Source organism: Harpia harpyja, chromosome 12 (genome assembly GCF_026419915.1).
Source record: "Harpia harpyja isolate bHarHar1 chromosome 12, bHarHar1 primary haplotype, whole genome shotgun sequence".
Lineage (NCBI taxonomy): Eukaryota > Metazoa > Chordata > Aves > Accipitriformes > Accipitridae > Harpia > Harpia harpyja.
Window position 1 is genome coordinate 20,671,157 of NC_068951.1, and position 23,741 is coordinate 20,694,897.

General features: G+C 38.7%; 1 protein-coding gene across 3 annotated transcripts in view; it reads right to left on the bottom strand.

Moving 5' to 3' along the window:
* The window catches only part of LOC128149177 (glypican-5-like), a 405,549-nt gene that overhangs the window by 292,091 nt on the left and 89,717 nt on the right, over positions 1 to 23,741 (bottom strand). For all 3 annotated transcript variants that reach the window (XM_052804047.1, XM_052804045.1, XM_052804046.1), the window contains one exon: positions 21,508 to 22,202. In XM_052804047.1, coding sequence (XP_052660007.1) covers positions 21,508 to 22,202 — 695 coding nt within the window. The remainder of the gene's footprint in view (positions 1 to 21,507; positions 22,203 to 23,741) is intronic.

Here is a 23,741-nt window from a genome sequence, read left to right on the forward strand (position 1 = left end):
AGGAAGCCATTCAGGACTTTTTGCAGAATACAGAAATGTATCTACTTTGTGAATGCTAGCCATACAGCAATGTAATAATAAAAAGAACATCATCTGAGATACTGTAACACTAAATTATACTAGGCTTCAAAATTACAGACCAGAAAACTGATTTCCACTACTTATAAGACTGAATAGCATGATTCAGACAGTAAATCAGTTTCAGGAAGAAAAAAAACTATAGTAACATTCAGCACTAGTAACATATGTAAACACAATAAGGAGATCAAAGAAAGATTGATGACTACAGTACTCATTTCACTTTATGGAAAATAAATATTTCTTGAGGAGTAAGTATTTGTAACTTATACCACACAAAAAAAATTGGAGTTTGTTCGCTAAACATTATAAACACATATAAAACCATAAAATACACATGCAAGTACCCTGCAATGCAAAATACAAATAACCCATGGTCTCTGAAGGAAAAGCACACAAACAAGTAAGCATATAAAATTAAAAAACACTTATTAAGCAGACACAGATGAGGTATCAAGAATGGAACTTCATCAGAATCTTAAACAAAAAAAAATAGAACTTGATATAAAATTAATCTTCAAATATATGTATGGTTTCTTGTTTTTTTATTCAATGCTCTGTATTGCATTTTCAAAGTATTAAAAAAAATCTTGGTAAAATCATGTAGTGTAGGAGTAGCACTGGGGAATGTGGTAAAGAAAAAAAAAATCAGTCTCTTTGTTAGCCAAGCCACAAAGCATCTACAGAGCCTAATTCATCATGAAAATGCCAGGATGCCTGACAGCTGATTGACAGATCAGCCCTCTACTCGCTCCCTCTCCCTTCACAGAGGAGCCCCTTTGATATAACATGCCTGTTCCTCCTGGACAGAACAACTTATGTGAAGAGTGGTTATATGCAAGAGCTTAGCTCAGGAAAAAGAGAACATATTGAACAAAAAAGTCTTTGCAGGACAGCTGGGAATTTGCTTGTAGAGGAAACTTCTTGTCTGGTGTAAGGAAGCATTTCCACATATTTTCCTTCCTCCCCCAGCAAGGAAGATTGCTGTGCTCTCCAGGCCTGCAGTTCCCATGCAAGGCACCAGGCTTTGGCAGCACAAGCTGGCATGTGCCTAGGTGGCCACAGGGGTCTGCTGTTCCCAGTAACCCCAGTGCTGCCACCTGGGACTGCCATCCCACCTGGGCACTGGAGGAGCAAGCCCTGGCTGTGGTACAACTGCATGAGCAACCCAAGTCATCCTTCACATGTAGTATCAACGATCATAGGTTCAGCCTTTCTAGGTGTCAGTCAATCTGCTACTTGCTTTAAAATTAAGCCTGTGTTTAAGTGCTTTATGGGACTGGGGCCAGAACACTCAGTTTCTTGCAGAATTAAGCCCTGTGTTTTTATATCCATAATGTTAGCTCAATCTTTCTGCCAAGCAAACTTCTTCTCCCTGAGTTTTGTTTATTTTTCAGGATTGAGCTCAGTGAGGGGTGGGGGTTAACCTAAAGTACAGTGTCCTGTTTGCCATGTACATTGAAGGCACTTTATACTGAAAAGAAGCTATAAAAGTATGCTCACTTTCTTAGTCCTTAACTCTGCAAGGGACAAGCAAAGCCGCACCGGGATAAGTGAAAGTGAGGTTCTCCCATTCAATCTGTGAAAGAACAGATTATATGTAGATGAAAAAGTAAATGAAAATAATACCAAGTAACATGGCACTGTATAGTTTATGCTTTCAATACGTACGTTTTCTCTGTATATTTTAAAAATCTAAAACTCTAAGACAAAAGAACAAGGAAAACAAGGGAGTACTTGGAAAAATACTTCAGAAGCAAACGCCTAAACAAAAACACCCTCCATATCATCCCCCAAAATAGAGATTATTTTTCTAATCATTACCAATGTGTTGGTGAGGAATGACCCTAAAATGACCCTAAACTTTTATATTCAAAGACCATCACCTTCAAAAAACCAAAGGAATAAATTGTTTCATTCAGGAACTTTGTGGGAAAGCCATCTCACATCACCTTCCTTCCTTTCCCAGCTGGTAGCAATGACTGGGTGGGACAGCACAGCTGAAGAGGAGACATGCTGGCTACTGTGGGCACATTGAGACAATCTGCAAGGGCAGGTGTGGAAGAGAGGAACTGGGCTCTATCCCACACACCCTGCAAGGCTGCACAGCTTTGAAGACTATGCAATCCCAGCAAATTTTAAAAATTTTGTTTCCCTTCTGCTATTAAAGCAAATGTACTTCCTTGGAGAATTTTTCATCAGAAATTAATTTAAGAAGTGTGGAAAAAAACATTGAGCAATAATGGAAAAGACTTTACTGTCTTAAGGCTTGACTCAAGAAAATTCAGCTGCTATGAAGCAAAAGTAGTCATGAGGTCTTTGGCAGCAAACCAGTGAGGCACAGACTTTCTTGTTCTCTCCCTAACCTTTCATAAAACATTTTACAAATAGACAATGTACACAGGGAAAACTGGAACCACTCAGACCTTACAATGACAAGCTAATGTTTATAGTCTTACTCTCCCATTAGTGCACAAAGTAAACCAGCCACTACAAAAAACACAAAAGCAAAATAAAACTTCTTTTTTTGGCTACTTGGCTGGTTTTGTTACTTGGATCACAATTTTTTATCATCCCCTCCCAGGTATCGCATGGGACGAGCGACTGTGATCTTAAAGGATTTTGACACTAGTATTCCCTCACGTCTCACTAGACATTTATTCTCTCAAGACTATCTTTCTACACAACTCTGTATTCGCTGTCACTGTAAAATTATTGTTTTACTAAACTGCTTAGCTTTAATTCTCTCTGCTGAAGTTTGACCGTTCACAGTGAATGAGAGAAAAAATTAGAAACAAAGAGGAGAGTCTCGTGACTCTGGCAGACAAATATTACCCTAGCTTATATAGCTGCACCTAGGTCCTTGTGAGTGCTACACCTTCAGGGTTTCTAATAGGAGGTTTGGTGCCCGATTCATAGGGTATTCAGGATTTGTATTATTCATCTGTCTTTTGAAGGCTTTTGGTGTCATCCAGGCTGCCAGGTAAAGCAGTCCCTAGTCCAGGAAAAATATTTCGTTGCAATCCTGACATCAGAGTGTAGATGTAGATTTTTTCCCATGCTGGGAAATCAAAACTGTCCTAGACTAGAGCTATAATAATGCCAAAGTTTGAGTACTACTAGAATTGATTGAAAGGGAAAATTTATCCAGTATCTCCTGGTGGGAGGGGAAGTGTGACCTCGGTCTCCTCCTGAAGCAAACTATTGGACATGTTATTAGCATATTACCAAGAGGCTGGGGGTTATGAGACTCAGATGAAGATGATGATGTGGAGTGCTGATCTTACAAGGGACTGTTTGTGGTTCCTTAAATAGCTCTTCTGCAGTAACCAGTAGTGGAAAGGCAGGTGGAGGGCTTTTACTTCTTGACAGCATGAGCTGGCTCAATCTCTGGCTCCGATATGCACATCACAGTAGTGCTATCTCCTAACGCTCAAACGGGGAAGGGGAAAAAGGATCCAGCATACTATCTTTGCTGGTAATTAAATCAAGGGGAACATAATCTCTGAATCTTGAGATTGCCAGGTGAGCTCCCCAACCAAATATAAAGGAAAACACAATTATATCCAGCTGAAAATTCTGTATAACTCTCATTAAAACTCTGTACATCTTATGCCAACAACCAGGTATCTGAAACTGAATCTACTGGAAAGTACACACAGGCAACAAGAAGTTATTCAAGAGTCCTACTATGTATCAGACAAGAAGCTGTAAATGATCTAACATGGGCATGCAGCAAGCGTCTCCTGCTTCAGAAACACCATTTTTCCATAGTCTCAAAAGGCTGGAGGAGCTCTTAGTCTTTAATACTTTTCAATATGTGCACATAACTCTAAGGATGCAGTGAAACCTACAGATAAAGCAAGGAAAACAAATAACAATCATTCTCCTTGAATAGTCTGCAATTTTAAGGTGTTTGTGGTAGAGAGAGAGAAATAAACTCTCATTTTTCTCATAAAATTACTACAAGAAAAGTTAGGGAGAAAGTCAAGGTGGGACCTGTCCAATATTTGATGGCTTGATTTCTGACTTTCCAAGAAGTATCCAGTAATAGTTCATAACCGTGCAACTTCATATTAGCATAAACCACCACCTATTTCTGATTAATGCTATTATCTTTTAAAACCAACTTCACTGTAGATCTAGGATAAGCATTTAGAAAAGCAGACTGTAAGTGGGAAGTAGTCCCAGGGGAAAAAAAATACCAACCCCCTCTCACCAATGAAACAAACTCTTTCTTCCCTCATATTTTTCCAGTTCTTCAACAGCAGAATACACAGGCTGCTCTCCTCCATCATCACCTCCTCAGACTTCCCCTGCAATATCATCATGATTCCAAAGATCAGTCTCATTCAGACCTCAAAAACTTTCATACCTTGCAGTTACAGACTCATTTCTTTTTAGCCTGTTGTAAACCAAATTACAATTGCACTGTAGTATTAAGCCGTTAATAAATCATGCAGTTTCCAAAAATTCAGAGAAGTACCACAGAGTTGATAAGCTAGAGGTAAGAATGAAAACTATTATTTAGAGATGAAGTCAACTACCAGACCAGAAGTGTGAAAGGTGGGAGCACTAACTATGTAAGTATGGTTTATATAAATGCAAAAACTAGAGTAATGTTACTGGCTTTGTCATTTATTTTAAGTCAGATTGTCAAAGTTAGTTAGATGGACTGGAAGAGGTAGATATAACAAGAGTAGACAGAAATACAAAAGAAATTAACTGTTTCCTGGTTATCTGGCACCAGCTCTCCATAAGTACTATTCTAGTCCACTAGATAAGTAACATACAACAAAAAAAAATATAGCTGATCCTTCCGCTAGACTACATAGCCTCTTGGGATCTCCTCCAGCTCCTGCATCATGTGATTCCACTCAAAACATTCTGTACTAGCTGTGGAAAACATCCAGCTTTCAACCCATCATGAACTGCATCAGGACAAAGCATCCAAGAACTAGAAAGCAGGAAAAAAAAACCCTCTATCACACTTTTTTCGTACTGAAAAAATAGGTCTGCCATTTTCAGTCCTGCTAGTCCATCACAGATCCCACTGAAGACACTGAACTGGAGCATATTTTATATACAAGACAAACATTGACTTAGAAGCTCAAATGTCACAACCTTCTATAAGTCTGTTGCTAGTTTTCCATGCACTGAAACCTTTGACAATACAAACCTACTAATACAACTCAGAGCAGAAAGCAGCTTGCTTCCACCTCTGCAAAAGGCTGAAGGGACAAAATTGAGATTAGTATACATGTTTATTTCTGAACATAAGTGAGTTAGGTTTGGCATATACATCCAAACATTCAGCCGACACTGACGCTGTGATTTGTGACACACAAAGAGTCATTTCTACAATGGATCAGCAGGGCTGGGAAGTCAGCAGATTCTTTTCCAGACAAACCTCACTGCGTATATTATTTCTTCAAGCTTAATCCAGGCACTTGCAATTTGGTTATAATAGTTCAAGGGGCTGAAAGCACATGACTATGAACTGCATAGACCAAACCCTCAGCTGGCATGAATTGGCATTGCAGTCCTTAAGCTCAGAAGACATACTAGCTAAAATCTGGCCCAGAGCAGGTACACATTCTCTGAGCACTTCATAGTGCTGTCATGAATTTCCATACTAAAAGATTAAAGTTTCAAAGATGAACAGAAAGAGACTTAGGCTTAACCTGCTCTGAAAAACTTAGCTGCTGACTTCCTTCTTGTTTTTAATACAACTTCTTTAGACTCTGATGTCAAAAAAACCCATAAATATACTGTAGAGCAGTGATGAAAAATTTTCATGGGTTCATATGCAGTGGGGAGGAATATGAAAAGGCTTTTAAAAGTGTATTACATTTCTTATGAGTTGGAAATCCTGGGTCACTAAAAGTATCTCAAAATGGAATTGTGGACTGATTATATATTTTCATAGTTAGCTACGATGAACAAGCCATTCTTTTTTACTTTCAGATCACGATAAACATCAGTTCAAATAATCATCATGAAGAATTAAGCTCTTACTGAAATTCAAAATCTATCAGTGGAGCAGCTTCCTGACCTGCTCCTGTAAGAAGCTGACTTAATTGCATCAAGGATGAAGTCTCAGAACTAAGGGCATATCCTGGGCAAGCTTAGACTATAGGAGAAGTGTAGATTATTAATTATTAAAGCTCATAGAGTATTGCAACACTTACCTTGAAAAAAAAAAAAAGGCAAAGTGGTTTTTTGTAAAACACTCTGAACAAATTAAAGGGAGAAGAGGCAGGGCAGATGCAAGTGGGGCAAAAGAAACTGAACAAAAGCCCTAAAGATCTGCTGCCCCTGTGGGTGTGAAAGGGTGCACGCTGTCATTCACACACTCCCGTCCCTAGCTATCAGCAGCAGGTAACTGCAAGCCTAAGAAGGTTAGGCTAACCACTCAGGAGAACTCACAGCCAGATTAGTCCATCTGAGTCTCCTCTAGCATAGGCAAAATATGGCTAAAACCAGCTTGAAACTGTAGAGTTATCCAAACAGTGCAGTCTAGGAGGAAGGGAGATAATACTGATGTTGATAAATCACCACCACCACACCAAACTAACAAAAAAAAAAAAAAAAAAAGAAAAAAGGAGGCAAATAACAGGAATATAATCACTGAAAAGAAAGACTTCTCCAGAGGAGTCTGTCCACCCTGACAGTTAGCTGACATGACACCCTTCACCCTAGGGCATCATGGGCAACCCATCATGTGGAATGTCTTCATCCTTACTGGAAAAACAATAGCACTGCAGCCACACAGCCCTAAGGGAAACCACTGACTAAAGTACAACCTCAGCAAAGGAAAAATAGAGTATTGCTCTGCTTTGGTAAATTCGCATGCCCATGTACAGAACCATGTAGACTTACATGTTTCATCCATGCTTTCATCCAGATACAGCACAGCTGTGTTTATATGACAACTATTCAAGTTGCTAAGCCTGGTTGAGACCACCTGTAAACATGGCCATGCTGCTTCTGGGCCAGACTCATGACACCCCCATTGTATTAAATCTATCTGTCTCAGAATAGCCCATGGGAAACCAGCTTGTATTGCTTAGTGGCTTGGAAGACCAGCCAGCCCATGCCATCTGTTGATACCTGCATACAGTAAGAAATGATAATCATTTATTCTGTCTTAAAAAAATCCCAGTTCTGTGATTCTTCAAATAAGGGGGTTTTTCCCCATAATTGTTTTTCTAGCTCTTTTCCATATGTTTTGTCTCAATTTCTTACATAACTTTCTCATTGCTTTGCCTCCCTTCGACTTCACATTCTTCTAAATCTCTTCCTATTTGGTTAGCTCTTTTTACTCCCCTTTTTCCTTCTTTCTGCACAAATTAAACTCTCTCCAAACCACCACGTGTCCCATTCTAACTGTGATAAGTTTGTTTTACAAAATAATGCAACTAGATCCAAGAGATGTTTTCCCCTTACCAGCAGGCCTTTTATTTTATTTTCCTTTGAAGATTTCTTTATAGTCATTACTTTAATTAGCAATAGCATAATATTTTCTCCATTACCTCAAATCACTATTTCAGTTCTTGGTACCTCTTTTCTCCTTCTGTCAATGCCCATCAATTCAGAAATATAAATGAGAAATTCCTGTCACAAGTCAGGGCTTTGCTCAGACACAACTTACTGGTCTTGAAAGTTTACCTTGTTTAACTGCTTACTTGAATCTTCCATACCCTAAAAGAGTTGGTCCTCAAGTCTAAGCTATTTCTCCTCCTCTGTTCCTGCCCACATCAGGTGCCCGTGCCCAGGAGCTGGCAGCGGGGCTGTGGGGTCTCTGTGAGGAGAGGCCGGGGCTGCCCCGTGCCGGACATGGCCGGTTCCGTCCAGTTCCAACCAGCCCAGGGCAGCTGGGGGAGCTGAGCCCCTCAGAGGAGCCGGCAGTGCCCCTGAGGGGGGTAGAGGAGTCAGGAACGAAGGAGTGAAGTTGGCCCAGGGGGTGGAAGCCTTTTAGTTTTTGTCCGTTTTTCCACCATCCAACTCTATTTTGATTGGCAATAACTTAGTTTTCCCCAAGTCAAGTCAGTTTTGCCCGTGACAGTAATTGATACAGGATCTCCCTATCTTTATCTCAACCCACGAGCTTTTCCACCTTATTTTCTCCCCCATCCTGTTGAGGAGGGGTTGGAGAACACCTCAGTGGGCAGCTGGCCAAGGTCAACCCACCACAAACATCCTTCTCTGTTTTGCTTCACTGTGACCTGTTTGGAAGTGTTTGTTGTCGATTCTGCTGTTAGCAGATGAGTTCCAACTTTTGGTACAGAATAATCAGAAGATAAGAATCCATCAAGTTCTTCAAGTTCCTGGTCTAGTGTCATATAAAGTGTGACAGCAAGGGTTGATACAGAAATACAAAAAGTTTATTTCCTTTTACCTCCACAGAAGGCTTATTAGAACCACATTTGCTTATTAGAAAAAAGGGGGAAAAAACCTTGTAATTAAAATGTTTATTTAGAATTTAAAATGCGTATTTAGAATAAAATGAAAACCAAGGGTAAACTCCATATATTGAAGTAACAGCAGTGATTCAAAATAAGCCATCTTATTAAGTGGAGTTTTTAACAAAACGTATTGACTAAATCAGAAAGAATACCCAAGACAGAAAGCATAGATGTCTCCCTAAAAAGAACCACTGGGCCTTCCAAATATATGCACATCTGAGTACTTCTACTGCAGCATCACGTGAGCAAACACGTATCTTTCAGTAAGGGCACAACGATGGACAGAAATACCCCAATTTCCTCTTCACTAGCCAGACAGACTTCTGCTCCTCAAATCATCTTCCTGTACATCATATTTTCCTATTGCCTCCTGCCAGTCCAAGACACAAGGGCCCTGTGCTCATCTTTCAAACTGCAGTCCCGAGTGCACTCTGACTATACAGAACAAAGTAGAGACTTGAATAATTGATAAATAAATCTTAAGAATTATTATATTTTCTTCTGTTTCCCATATCCTCCACTCCTTATTAGTATTTCCAGTAGTAAATGCCCTCTGGGGAACTCAGCAGCAACTAGGCCCACCTCTGGGAAAATAGCGATTCAAATGTTGCCATGGCTCACAAGCACACGAGCTGCAAGTTTGCAATAAGAGCAACAAACAATTTGATTAGAGAGGATTAAAACTATTTGGTCTCCCAGAAAACAGCTATAGGGCATGGTGTAGAATGGAGCAGGTTTGCAAAGAAACAGACTGGAGCCACCAATGTATGCTTCAGGTAGGGAGAACAGAGGCCTTTACCATTGTAAAAAATAAGCCTTGGAAGTTGTTCCAGTGACTGCTAGTAGCTCAGATGAAATACACAACTCAAGATGCTCAGGCCCCATCCCAACTTGAGAAACCAGATATTTTATGGTATCTCCAGTTAGTGACGTATATAAACCAACACTTGAGGTAGCTAAGCCATTGCTTGAAGTCACGGACAACAAAATTTGTGCATCTGTCTTTCTACGCAAATGCCAAATTTTGCTCTGAGCAGAGTCCCCTTAAGAGGAAAGGGATTACTTAGGGGAAGATGCTTACTTGCTCAGCTTGTTCCTATGGCTGCAGGAAGCATTTGGCTGCTGCATATGAGCAGTGCAGCCTTAGAAAGCCCACATCTTTCTCCCTAGGCCTGAAGTATCTAAATTAAAAGGCAGGTCCTCTCTAAATGCAGGTACAAGAAGTTCAATAACTAGGATTTACCATTCCATTTCTCCTTACATAGACTGTGTTGACTTCTCTGGTTCATATACACATAGGAAGACTAGAGAAAAAGTCTGTGAAGTAAAAATTTTGTGTAGACAGACTAGAAGAATAAAAAATAAGGAAAGCTTCATTACAATTAACAAAAGTTAAAGAGCAGCCTCTTTGGGGGCAGAAGGTGACAAGAGAACCAACTTGCTTTTCACTCTAATCTCATTTGCCCATCTACTGTCAGCAGAATGAAGCTTTGCCCCCACATTGCAAAACTGAACCTCTTTTACCCAGGTTCCTGGTTCTTTAAGTCCCTTCAATGAAGCTCTAACAGCTGAGGATCTCCTCATTCTCCATCATACCCTTGCACTCCAAAAGCCAGAATTTTTCAGGCTTCCTCCAAAGCTACTGACACTGTGCTTCCCAGACTATTCAAACACTTTGTGTTCATGGCTTTTTATATGGCACGTTATGAGGCAACCAGCTTTTACATTATGAAACATTTGACAGGTGAGGATACATTTTTATGTTCACACACTGAATCCACAGTCTAAGCTATTCAGGAGAAAAAAAAATTACTCAAAGTAAAGAAAGATAGAACAATTAACACACAGCTTTAGCTGGAGATCAAAAAGGCAAGTCCCCAGGCTGCTTGTAAAAGAACCCTGCAGCACTAAGCTTGTGTGGCATTTCAACAGCTACAAGATGAGCAGGGACATGAAGCAAAATAACTACAAGTTAACAGACTAGCACCCAAATACCTTGTTGATAAAAATAGGACTGGAAGTTCTTATAGAAAAATCACTTTTAAGAACCGAATGCTGTAAGTTTCTTTATAGTTCAGTTTTTATATTCAAAGAAAGGTACCATTGTTAAATATACACTTTGGGTGTTTTGATTTGGGTTTTTGTTTTTTTCAAAATCTAGACTATGCTAAATGCAAAATCAGTGAAAAGCTTTCATAAGTAATATCAAAAAATGAAATCAATCTGGGAACATTTACTGTTTAAATTGGCAAATTGTCTACTGGCAACCAAACAGTTAAAGAAAAAAAGGAAAAAAAGCCTTAAAAGACTCAAGAGAATTAGCTGTTGCTAAAACAATTTTATGGTCCTTTCCACTTCACTGGAGGTAGTTTGTATGGCTGACTGGAATCTATTCAATGCTGTCAAACATCTAACACTCCCATAGCTAGACGCCTTACAATGAATAACAAGCAGTCTAGCTGCCAATATGCTAGAGCTGCATTTTTTACCAGGGACTGGACCCCAACCCAGCAACACTCTAACTTCATTGTTAGATGCCTTGTTAATTTATAAGATCAAAAATTAACCACAACAAACAGAAGTACCAAAATTCCAAAGCACCTCAGCTACAAAATCCATCATATTTAATAAACCACAATACAGAAAGTCAGGTTCATAAAAAAAACCTGCACATCTAATATCTGTTTTGTAGTTTAAATTGATTTTGTAATAGAAAATAACACTCAATTTCAATAGATGATTTACACTATCTAGGGAGGCTTACAATAGGTGCACGGAATAGAAAAAAGAAGTAGAAACAATGAATAAAGTGTACACAACTCTTGTTGAAACACTGAGCATATCATGTCATCTTGAGTATCATCATTTCCGTAAATACTATCCTAACCATTGATTGTCTTGCTCAATATTGTGCTTCAAGCAAAATCCTGGACTCTTACCATATTGACGTCCTTCATCTTTCAGCTGTAATTATGGTGAAGCACTGACACCAGAGTCATATTCCAAGTAAGATAGAGAATGCTCAGTGACAACACTGTCTCTGTGAAATTATGACTGTGCTATCTTGGCAGGTTTATGATTATGACTTTGACAGGACTTCTATTCTGTAGCTCATACCCTGCCATCAGACCCACACAGGCACACCCTCCTCTTCATACAGCATCAAGATAAAGCCAAACAGGACACAGACATTATGACTTTGGGTACACTCTTTAGTATTTTCAACTTTGGTGTGAAAATGAGCATCATTCTGACCATATATGTAACCATATATATGTATATGACCATATACATATATGACCATTTATGTAACCAAAGTTACAACTTTGGATTTTACTTTTCATTATTATTTAATAAAACTACACTTGACTGTAGAGTTTCCAGGAACTAATTCTCCAGGAACCAAAAAGTGCTGAAAAATTTCACAGCCTCAGTTTGGCAAACAAAATGAAGCAAAGCAGCTGCTTTGAGAAAAAAATAATTATATCATGCAGATACATAGCCCTCTGAGAAAAACTAAATTCAAATCAATAGTAGAACTAATAAGCTCATTCTTACTAAATAGAAATAGATGCTAAACAAACTAGCCTTTTAGAATGGAGTTGATTATCCATACCCTAAAAAAGATGCAGCTTCATTTGAAAGAGTGAAGAAAAGCAGTGGGCTGTGTACGTTAATGTGTGCACATGTGCTTGCGTATGCTTGTGTTAGTCTTTATAGCACTTAACATCAGAGGGGCAGGCTTAATGCTCCTGCAGTGGCCAAGGACACTTGCTTCATCAACCATGCACTTTTAAGCATGTATTTAGAATTAATATCAATGGTGTATCATTGTTTTTGTTCAAGAAAACAACAATGAAATAATAAAATGTACTTTTCAGAAATCTATTGCCTCTTTTAATTATTTTCCCTAAATGAAGATGGTAGCCATAATGCAAAGTGAATAATAAATAATGAATTTTTTACTACACTGTTTAGGCCTCTTGCTCTGACAGCAGGTTACTATTTCTTGGCTTCATATTTAACCTGCTATCCTCACCCTCTACATTTCGCTAACATACTGGCCATACACCGTACATGAGCATATGCCTGTGCAACTTGGAAGAAACACCAGAATCATGCAGAATTTCATCTGTTTTGAACCACCATGCATGCAAAATCTCCTGAAAACACTCACCTATATACTAGCTTAACAGCATTTCCGGGACCACAAACACACACAAGTACCTGACACATTTTCCCCAAACACTTTGGTAATAAGACTATGCCAAAGAAGTGTATCTTGATTGTAAATGGAAAAAAGAAAAAGAATGGTGTCATGATCCCTCTCAGAGACACAAGCCTTTGTCAGAAGGCAGCAGCCCCAAATCACTATCATTCCCAAAACCTTAATCACAGTAATTAACCACAAATGGTTAATCACAATCAGAGCCAGCAGATCAAAAGCTGGTAAAAAGCTACATCCATCAATTCCATTGATATGAATGTTTAACATAAAACTTTCAGGTTACATGTTTACACAAAATACAAGATTTAAGGAATGGAAAGTAGAACTTGAATACCGCTCCGGCAGGCAGAAAAGAGCTTTTTATCTAACTACAGATTAATGACTTGTTAATAGTGTGGTTAAGCACTATCAGCAAGTCAGCAGTCAGTTGGGAGGTAAGATGTGACTTGCGGTGGAATGCCTTTGGGTATGAAGAGACACGTACATCCAAATGAATGATCACTTCTGAAAAAGCAAACTTAAGGCTATACAATTTATGTAAAACCAAATTCTTAGCTATGTGTTTAGTCAAATGACATGACAGATGGATAATACCCAGTAACTATTTGTCAGAACCAACTCAATTGTAATTATACAGTGTTTTTTATTCCTACTCTGATAATAATTTAGATTTTTTGATACACATGTATTCCATTTTAACATACTTCATATTGACATAAATACCAAATTTCAAGCAGTTCCTCACTACAGATGAGATAATCCTTAACACTAGGAAATCAGGCTACTCTTTGGTATCAAACATCTGCATGGAAGAGAACTGTAATTAACCAAGATGGGCCAGAAAGCTCCTTACATACCCTCAAAGAGCTGTTCGAAACTACATGAGCTCTAATTCTCCAGAGGACCTTTGTAGCAGATTCGAATGAGGCAAATGCATTAAACAATTTAGATGATTATTTCCAGAAATACTTCTACAGTATTCAAGTGTCAAAATGCTTTTAAATCAAGCAGATAGCACGTGGCAAGACTTATAAAGCTGACTACAAAAATTAGATGCTTATAATCCATGAAATTCAGTTGATTCCAGATATATAGTTCCACTGCTCATTTTTAAAAATTCATTCATGACTGACCATAAGATGAGAGCAGTTTCTTAATGAGTATAAAGCTCAATAGAAATAAAACAAATTTTTAACGTAGACATATTTTTATATGTCTTGCACCACTGCGAAAACCATTCTTTTACCTTTTGCACAGAAATGGGTCATTACATTACAAGGTGTGCTTTCAGTGCAGTTCACCAGGTTTCTAGAAGATCTCCTTCCGTCTCTGGATTCACAAAGGATTTGAACCTGACGTACATTCATGTAACTTTGGTTTATGAGAACAAAATATACTAGCTCATGCCTTCAATGTATGTGATTGTGTCATTAAAGATCACATCTGCAAGAAGCACTACTAAATCAGACAGCTTCAACAGGGCAACCATTCTGGCTCCTTCAAGATCATTTACAGATACCTCACCATAGTCAGGCATTTCTTCCATTTTCTGTTTTCAGAGAAGGTTTCCTGCTAAGTACTTAGAAAAAGCAAAATGTAATTTTAAATAACTTTTCTAGTGCAAATATTGCACAAACATAGCTTTTCCTGTACGTTTTTACAGTTATTTTCCACAATCTAACCACAAGGAATTGAATATACTGCTTTAACCTCTGCTAAGTATGGTTCTTCTACTTATTGACAGCTGGTGTTGATCATTCGAACTGGAAAACTTGCAGGAAGGAAGCACCTGAATTCAGCTCTGAGTGTTCTCCAAAAGTCTCCAGGAGTGTTTTATGATACCGTTCAATGTCTTTAATCAACTAGTTCATTACTGGCTGGCAGAAACTCTTTGTTGCTGTGAACTCACTCAACACAAAGTTATTTTGTTCATAGTACTGCCATTTCCTTTTCAAATTTGTAAGGTTACCATGCATCAATCTCCTGCTGCTGTAAGTCTGGCAGTCTGTTCTCTAAGCTTTTATTTTCCTAAAGGTGACTGTTTTAACAGGTCTCAGGTCTTTTATTTCTCAGGATGATTTTCTTCTTCATTCCTAATAATATCAGACCACCTAAATTATTTTCTGTAAGCCTTCCATACACTGCTGAAAATTTATGGCAAGATTTTAATTTTTTTTTTTTCCAAAGGCCACACCCCGTAAGTTCTGGCTCAAGCCCACCACAGTAATGCAGGCATTTCAGGATACACCAAGTACATCCTTTCACAAGCTGATGCACCTTTTCATCCTTAAATTGAACCTAGCAAGTATCTATATAATTTACTTGTTCAGTACCAAAGGTATTCTATGCTGCTTCTTAGCAGGGATTATTTGTTCCAGTTAAATGCAATGTTAAACAAATCTTTGCAACTTCCAGTTGGCTAAGAATGTGTGCAGAGCTGCATCATATGTGCCTGTAAAGGACACTAAAAGTCTACCCTCTACCCTAAAAACGAGGTGCTGTTGGAGTACTGTACTAAGAATTGGGGGGGGGGGGGGGGGGGGGGGGGAACCACAAAAAACCAAACCTCATTTCTAGTTCTACCTCTACCACTGACTTTTTGTTGAATATTACTAACAAATCACACGAGCTCCCTCCATTTGTTTTTCAAGATATGACACCAGAATACAGCTATTTCATAAGAATATTGCAAGAACCAAATACTAGACATTCTTTCAGTGCTTTTGTCTTCTTGGACTCCTTGTTGCCTCCCAGCTCTCTCCAACTCTACCAGCATTCCCTATCTTACCCACCTATAGGTTAAATACCTCAGATAACTATATGCCTATAGGCCTTCCCTGAATTCACCTGCAAAGCAACCCCTTTCTTTAGTGCTAAGTACCATATAGTGGTCAGCAAGAGCAATTTCAGAATCAAAACATTAATGATGACATAATATAAACAATGAGAGAAATGCATTTAAAAATGGCTTCAGGGAAGCAAGTTTAGAAGACAGTGGAGAGTGATAAGCATGCATTTTCTGACTACCTACTTGGCAACAGGAATAAAATTTTTAAAACCACTGATGGGAGGAGATTGATAGACCAGCCAACAATAAGAACCATCTACCTATAAGTATTTTCTGTTGATTTTTTTTTAAATTGCTCTAAGTTCTAATTTGCTCTTAATTCTATGTAATTTGCCTCCCCAACTCCCAATGACTTCCCTAATTACAAATGACTATAGCAGAAATGTTTGGACAGGCATGGAAAGCCTAACTCCTTTGTCTGTTGTCTTCATCACCAAGGACAACAGTCCCTGCTACAATCTTTCACCTTCTCATGCCTTCCTTGCATTTCTTCTGAGCAACATAAAATTTTTGAGAAACACCACACAAATGATCTGCCAAAAATAGGTATCAGATAGTCTCTTTCATTACAAACTTAAACCAATCCCCTTTAAAACACAATCGGTATTTAGTGGATCTCTTCTCAATATTACCCATCCTCCTCATTGATGTCTTTACAACTTGTGGAAAGACTGTCATTGATTTCTCTGGGATTTTGATCAGATTTTTCTTCTCTCACAATCACTAATTCTGTTCTTCCTGACACTCCTGAAATGCCTAGCATCATGCATCTTAAACATCCCTCCCTTCCTCTGTTTCTCCTGCCTCTATCTGCTTCTCTTCCCAAAGTTTATTCTTCTATCAACTTTTTATATCACTTTTGTCACATTAATTGGTAAGCTTGTCTCCAAGAAGTTAATTAGCTCAAGGCACAGATCTTTCTGCTTACTCCCAATACTTAATCTCTGATCATATTTAGGTTTTATAATCCCTATCAAGCCTTTTATTAGCTTTTGCTTTTATTACTCCTATAATCAAGAAACACAATACATTGGACTTTTGTCTAACAGTTGGCCGTTCTAAAAATATTAGGTCTGTGGGTTTTTTACATTCTCTTCATTTAATACTTCTTCAGCCATTATAACATTAGTAATAAAGATAAGTACTTTATGCTTATGAACTTCATGCAACAAGAACACAGAGGAATACGTGCCTTCCCACATTCCAAATATTTCTGCTAACACATATCACTTTGCATTTTCCACCACATGGGTGGGCAGGCAGGTTTCACACGAAGCTACATGCAGAATAGAAGTTGTAGCAATACCTGGGAAAAGTGCTTAACAGAACAAGTAATTATGTGTTCAAATTCTATTGAGCTGAAGTGGAATTCAGACCATAAAAAGCTGCTGCTTTGAAAATCTTGCTTCTGCCTTGCCCTTGACAAATGGAGCCCCTAATACACAGCAACATAAGCAGCACAGAATTTTTCTATTCTGAAGAGGTATTTCTATGTGGCCTCACCACCCTTTGAATTAAGGCATAGGGAAAAGCACCAAGTATCAGCGTTGACAGCCTCACACAGCTTGCTGCTGAAGTGTGACCCAACAACTGCAAATGATACACACAAAGTGTGCCAGCCAGCCATACAGCACTGCGCACATTTGTGGAACAAGTAACAAATCACCATTTCCAGAAGCCCAGAGGGGACTCAGGATCACAGAGCTTACCAATGTGGGCAAGTGCATCTTACGCACTTAGGTAATCTAGTAAGTGAAAGAATTATCCTTTTGCTATTAGACTTCAAAACGCTCCTCTGCCACAGGGAAGCAACATTCTCTATTCCACAGACAGAGGAGAGATGAATCTCTGTGTAACCATAAAGTGGCAAAGTTAAGAGGAAATCTCTACCTGAGCAGGGCATTGACTCTTGAGCTCCCGCCTGTCCAGCAGGAAACCCATCCCACAGATCATCAGTGCCTTTCAGATCCAGACCAGGAAAAAGCAGTGCTATTCTGCAAGCAAGAGGATCAAGCCCCACCGATGGCCCAAACTGCAGCACTGGGATACGTTCCATATCAGGGGAGGTCCAGATTTGTAGTTAGAGGGGCTGGGCAGAGTGTAAACGTTTCTGATCCAACAGGAATCTTCCCTATTGTATGTTATTCTGTTTCCAATACTTGTCCCCTGCATCACCCTTGGCCTGCTGGAGGCGGGCTGCAAGCCAAGCCCTCACTAGCCCTACACAAGCAACTGGAACACCACCTTACCAGGACTTAACTCCAGGGAGTACAGGCGCAGACAGCATTTGTTGCACTACCTGATGATACACTTCCCTGAAGTGCCAGTGGCCACATGCATTTCAAAACTGCTTCTCCCCCTCCTTGCATTTTGGTTGAGGGTATTTTACTTCCACTTTGAATAAAAAATGAAAATAAAATAAAAAAATCAGGAACAATGCACAAATACAGAGTTTGGAATGCAGCAATACGGTAGACTGAATACATAAAAAATGAGACCAGCTTTAAAACACAAAGACAAAAAAAGAAAAAACAAAGAGAAAAGTCTCAAAAATTATAAGGAAGGGTGAGCAAACTTGGTCTCTGTAGCTGGCACCAAGAAGCAGTCACGGCTTTTACCAATGCGAAAGACAATTAGATTCCAGCAGACAAACCAGAAAGTAATGATTATGATTGCTGATGCTGCAGACCGTGGCTGGCCTGCATTAGGTTAAGTAAGCTGGATGCAAGCCAGTATCGTTGAACAAATGGCATGGCACATTCTGGAGGAATCTGAGAAGAGATTACTAATATCTTAAAGGTGACTTTTCACACATGCTATCCCAGCAAATCAGGCAATTCTCTTGGCTATAATGGACGAGATCAGCAGAGGCCAGTCTCTTGAAGTTATGCACTCTTCATACAAATAAGATTTTTTTTTAAATTTATAATAATTGACTGCACCTCATTTGAGCAAAGTACCCTAAGTGCTTTATTGGTTTATTTCACCCCTTCCCCCTGTTTTAAAGAAAACATAATCTAACTTTCCATTATTCATTATCATCCAGGCAAGCAGCAAGCTGAAAAAGAACTCTAATTTTTAGCCATATTGTCTATTAAAAAATGTAAAATGTTTCCTAAAAGGGCAGGTACATTAATTAAGGCTGCCTCAGAATAAATGAAAATTACTAAGAGTGCTCTGCTTTCCTGAATAAGTTTTCCATAGATCATTTATAATTGAATGAAACCAATTACAGCATTTGTAATGGAAACTGTATATAAGTTAAACATTACCAGTTTTGCAGAAGCTGAAGACCATACCGCATGAACAGAAAAAGGTCTCTATGTTTTTATGAAGGGAAAAGAGAAGGTATCATCTTTTCGGAAAAAAAAATTCCCCTAAGTAAAACAAACAGTAAAACACCAGGTACACATCTCATCAGCATGGCCCAAAAGGGCCCTAGTGTAACAGAGAATGAGACCCCAGATTCCAAGAAGCCATCTCACAGCCGGAAATCCTGAAGGTGAGGATTGAACTCCTTTCTGTTTCTTTGGAGAAGGAAATACATCTTAATTAGGCTCAATTTTCTAAATAATGGTTATCCTTTGTAACTAATCAGTAAAGTTTTAAATCAGTATCAGACTAATGCTTGCTCAAATAGTGCAACATGCTCTGTCTTCAAAATATAATCTTAGCCTGCTGACAGCTGAAAAAGCTAGAAGACTGAGAATAACACACTGGCACATAGTTTTTATCTTCAAACAGTCTGCTATCCTACAGAGGAGTCCCTAAAACAACATGCAATCTTCTTCTGTGCACAGAGATTTCATTAGTGAGAGAAAACAAAGATAACTTTGGGGAAAAAAGAATGAATGTAGTTTCAAACACAACAGCACTTTCTGAATTCATTCTGAATGGAAGAAGGAAAACATTTAAAGTTACTGCTAGGGAACTGAGAAAGACCCAGATAAAATTATTTGAATAATCGTTAAAGAAAATCCTCAGCCTGAAAGACACTTAAGAAAAAATTCTACTTCTAAATCAGCTAAAAGCAATACACTCATTGAGTTCACCTGTAATTATCTGATGTGCACCTGGATTATGACTTTTACCCTGCCAACAAGCTAAGCTAGCACATATTAATTACAAGGCTAACAAATACAATGCAGAGTTATGTTTTAGCATTTTGTAACATGCTGCATATATTGCAGGAAATACCCGTCAGACCATTTTTGCTGCTAGTAGGCAGAAAGCTTAACTTTATTCCTCATTACTTCTGTCTAATCAGTAATGAAGCCGTGGGATGATTTAAGAGGTATCTATCTATAGTCAGATAAAACTAATATATATAATAGCGTACTTTGGTTTTCATTTCCCTTCTAGACTCACATAAAAATAACATCTGAGTGAAAATTAGAGTAGATGCAAGAAAGTTGCTCCTTATGTGTTCTAGGTTTAACACTGCTTTATGGGATACATTATGACACTACCAACTAGACATTAGCACGATGAAGACCTGCTGTTCTGCAATGCATGCAGGCTCCAATGCCTACTGTGTGCTATCCAAGAACCTGCACAAATTTTTCCTAATTTTTCATGTTTATCCATGGATGTCAGATAAACTAGCAGACACAAGTGTTGTTGATGAAAAGAAAAGGAGAACCTGCAGCAACATGAACTGAGATAACTACAAATATCAAGTGAAAATTTTATCAGATTACTAAAAGTGGTTGGGGGGTTTTATAATCTGCATATTACACTGACACTGTAGGTCTCTAGCTCTGTCAGCTGTTCTAAACTGAGGAAAGCTGCGACATTAGGTATCTTGGAAGGTTACAAACATACAGGCATTTTTCTCCCAGTAAAATACTTCCTTAGTTTAGAATACCTTCTGCCATAGCTTCTTTCTGCAGACTCTTTGAAGTATTATTTTCTCTTACATAATATGGTGACCAGAGTTCAGCACCGGAATTATATTTTTAGATCTGTGCATTTCCTTCTCATTTGTTCTCTGCAAGAATTCCTTTACTTTCAAGACAGGCGGATCTATCTGCATTTTTTAGATTAGTCTTTACCCTGCTTAAGGTCACACTGCATTTTTTTTCCATTGACAGTCATGTTGAATTTCATACAGCTGCATCATTAGTCATTTCAATAATTTCTGGGCTAATCTTCAACACCTTGAGAGAACACCTACCAGTCATATGCTGCTATTATTTATAAGAGAGTTCTACCACCTTAGTTCTTTCCTCCTTAACCTACCACTTACAAAACCAGATCCACTTTAAGTGTATTTTTATCCTTTACTTACGTAAATGATGTCAAATAAGTTTGATTTTTTTTTTTAATGCTCTTTTTCCAAATTTTGTATGACAGGTATGCTCATTATAGAGCCGTACCACCTTCCTGATGTCTCAGTCAACAAAAAAACAACGGGACTGTAAAATTATAAAAGTTAATTTCTTTGACTTTATTTAGAAACCTACTTTTCTAACCCCTTATACCAATTCCTGTGGAATGTTCCCACACACTATAAATACTCACACACCAGGGAAACACCGCTCCTAGAGTTACAGGATCAGATGTTTTAGAGTATGAAAATACATTGTTGACACCAAGTATAATATACCCCAATTTTTGTTTAGAAAATTCTGCAGAAAAGCAAGAGCTATCTGCTTTACAGCATTGCTTGTCAAGGAACAAACTCCCCCCCCAACCCTCTCATTTCAAAGCAGAGTCTACTGAACCCCATCATAATCATTTGTAATGTTTTCACAGACCACTAAACAAAGATCTAGTTGAAGACTAAAAACAGATGCAAAGACAACACCAACTTGTGTTTAAATGTTTATTCATCAAATAACAAAGTGGTAAATGGGAGTAGCAAATAATTAGAGAACACTTACTGTAGCAGAGAGCTGTGGTCCATTCAACTGTGCATGCAGGATGGCTTCATTGATGGAGTTCCGGATTCCCGTCAGTGCAATTTCCAGATCATGTGAGGCAGCCATTTCATTAGTCAGATATTCCAGTGTGGAGATATACTCCCTCCATTGTGCATCCAGTTCTGACACACTGGCCAAACAGCCCCTCATTACATTTAGACAATATCCGACACAGGGTCTGATTAGCGTCAGGCCCTGGCAATGCGGGCAGTACTGCATCTTCACTAGAGCTTTGCTACATTCCTTCGTAAGAGCTGCATGTTCAGTAGTATTTATCACTTCAATGCCCAGACTGAGGGCCTGGCTGAGCATCCTACTTGCCCAAAGAGATTTTGACAGCTCTGTAACCATGTTTTTCGAATAGCGTCCAAAAGGATTTATGTCTTGCCTTGTAAGCCGTAGACACTCTGTATAGTCCTCTGACAAATCTGTAATTCCTGGGTTTATTAGCCGACTATACACCAGAGGAAAGAGACTGTCAAAGAACCGTAATACTGCACTTTCCACTGTAGTTTCTGCACCCAGAATGTAGAGAGAGATGTCTGTAAAAAGTTCTTTAACAGGCTCTGCTGCTTCTTTTGCCATAGGTCTGTAAGCTGTCTCAAACAGGGAACTTGTGCGGTTTTCAGCAAAGCGAAGCAAAGACTCAAAGGCCTCTAAAAAGGGGGCAGGGGAGAGAAAAAACTAGAGGTTAATAGCAAGCACCTGACATCTTAATCACAGGACTAATATTGTCCTGAACAGAAACATCAATAGTTACATGAAATCTGCAATACGAATACACTAATAGTTAATACAGCTTTCATCAGCAATATGATTAAAAAGACACCTAAATCTTACATGTGCATAATAAAAACAACACATAATACACAAATATTTTCTTTAAAAAAGATGACTGTATTCTCACTAGCTAGATGCTGTCCCAACCTCTAGAGGTCAATGAAGGACTCACGCAGACTCCAGTGAGCACAGCCAAGGTCTCTGCAAGATGGCTTTTGTAACTCACACTGCAATTAGGCAGTTCAACTAGATACATTTCCAAAACATCCCTCTAGCTCAATGAAAGCTTGTGAGATAACTGAACGCAAACAGAAGTTGAAGCTTTTGTTTCACAGTGCCGTGAGTGGGTGGCTGAGAGGCACTTCTTGCAAAGTATAACTCAAGGATGAAGGAAAGATGCTATGTGAATAAATTCTCTCCCTGTTAACATCAGCTAGGTCTGGACACCAGCCAGAGTGGTTGGGCAGGACGACATCAAGTCTGCTATGAGCCAAAATCAAAATGAAATAATAAAGTCAGGAAAACAGTATCTCCTTTAACTATATCATTTTTGACTGGCCTAAAAAAATAAATAAATAAAAATTAAGGAGTGCCATGGTTAACACATTTCAAATTGCAGAAGGCAAATATTATACACGCAAAACACTGATTGGGGGTACTAGAATTCATAGGCAGAGACAAGGAAGGGATCAGTTCCCAAGATTATTTTTAATGGCACAGAAGACAGTAATCCACACCATTCCTACTGCTTTCTTTGGAAGCTCTACAATAAAAAGCCTCTGACATAAATCATTCTTGCGCTCATCAGGATGGCAAGTAGTTCCAGTCAAGGCAGGAGACCTATCACTTTATGCCTCCTGAGGACTGGCCAGATAATGGGTTTTCAGTCTAATCCTACTCTACATTCATCTGAACATCACCACGCGATTCACTGCAATGTAACACAAACCAAAGTTGCTCAAAGATCAGCTCAGCAAAGGAGCAGATACAATACTGTAAGTCAAGATTAGCATACACTAGCAAAGTTTTGTAGAAAAGCCTGCTCAGTGCCTTTCTCTATTACATCTCCCTGGGCAACTAACTTCCTTGTTATGATAAGTATTACAATCCCTTTACCATAAAGTAAAAAGCAATTTAACTAGACAGATAATACAACAAATCTTATTGTACATTAAATCATCAGTATTTTACACACACACGCTGTATCCTTCTGCCAGAGAATCACTTCAGCATTCCCACTGGTATTACAGCAACTAATACTCTGGAAGTGCTTATAAAATCCTAGAAATTAAGAATTCAGATACACTTCAGTTGAAAAAGAAGAAAGTCCACTCTCAGGCAGAGAAACATCTTGCCAAGTTTCAAACTGAAGCAGACTTTTACAGCTGACAAAAATTCTGAAAATTGGATTTATG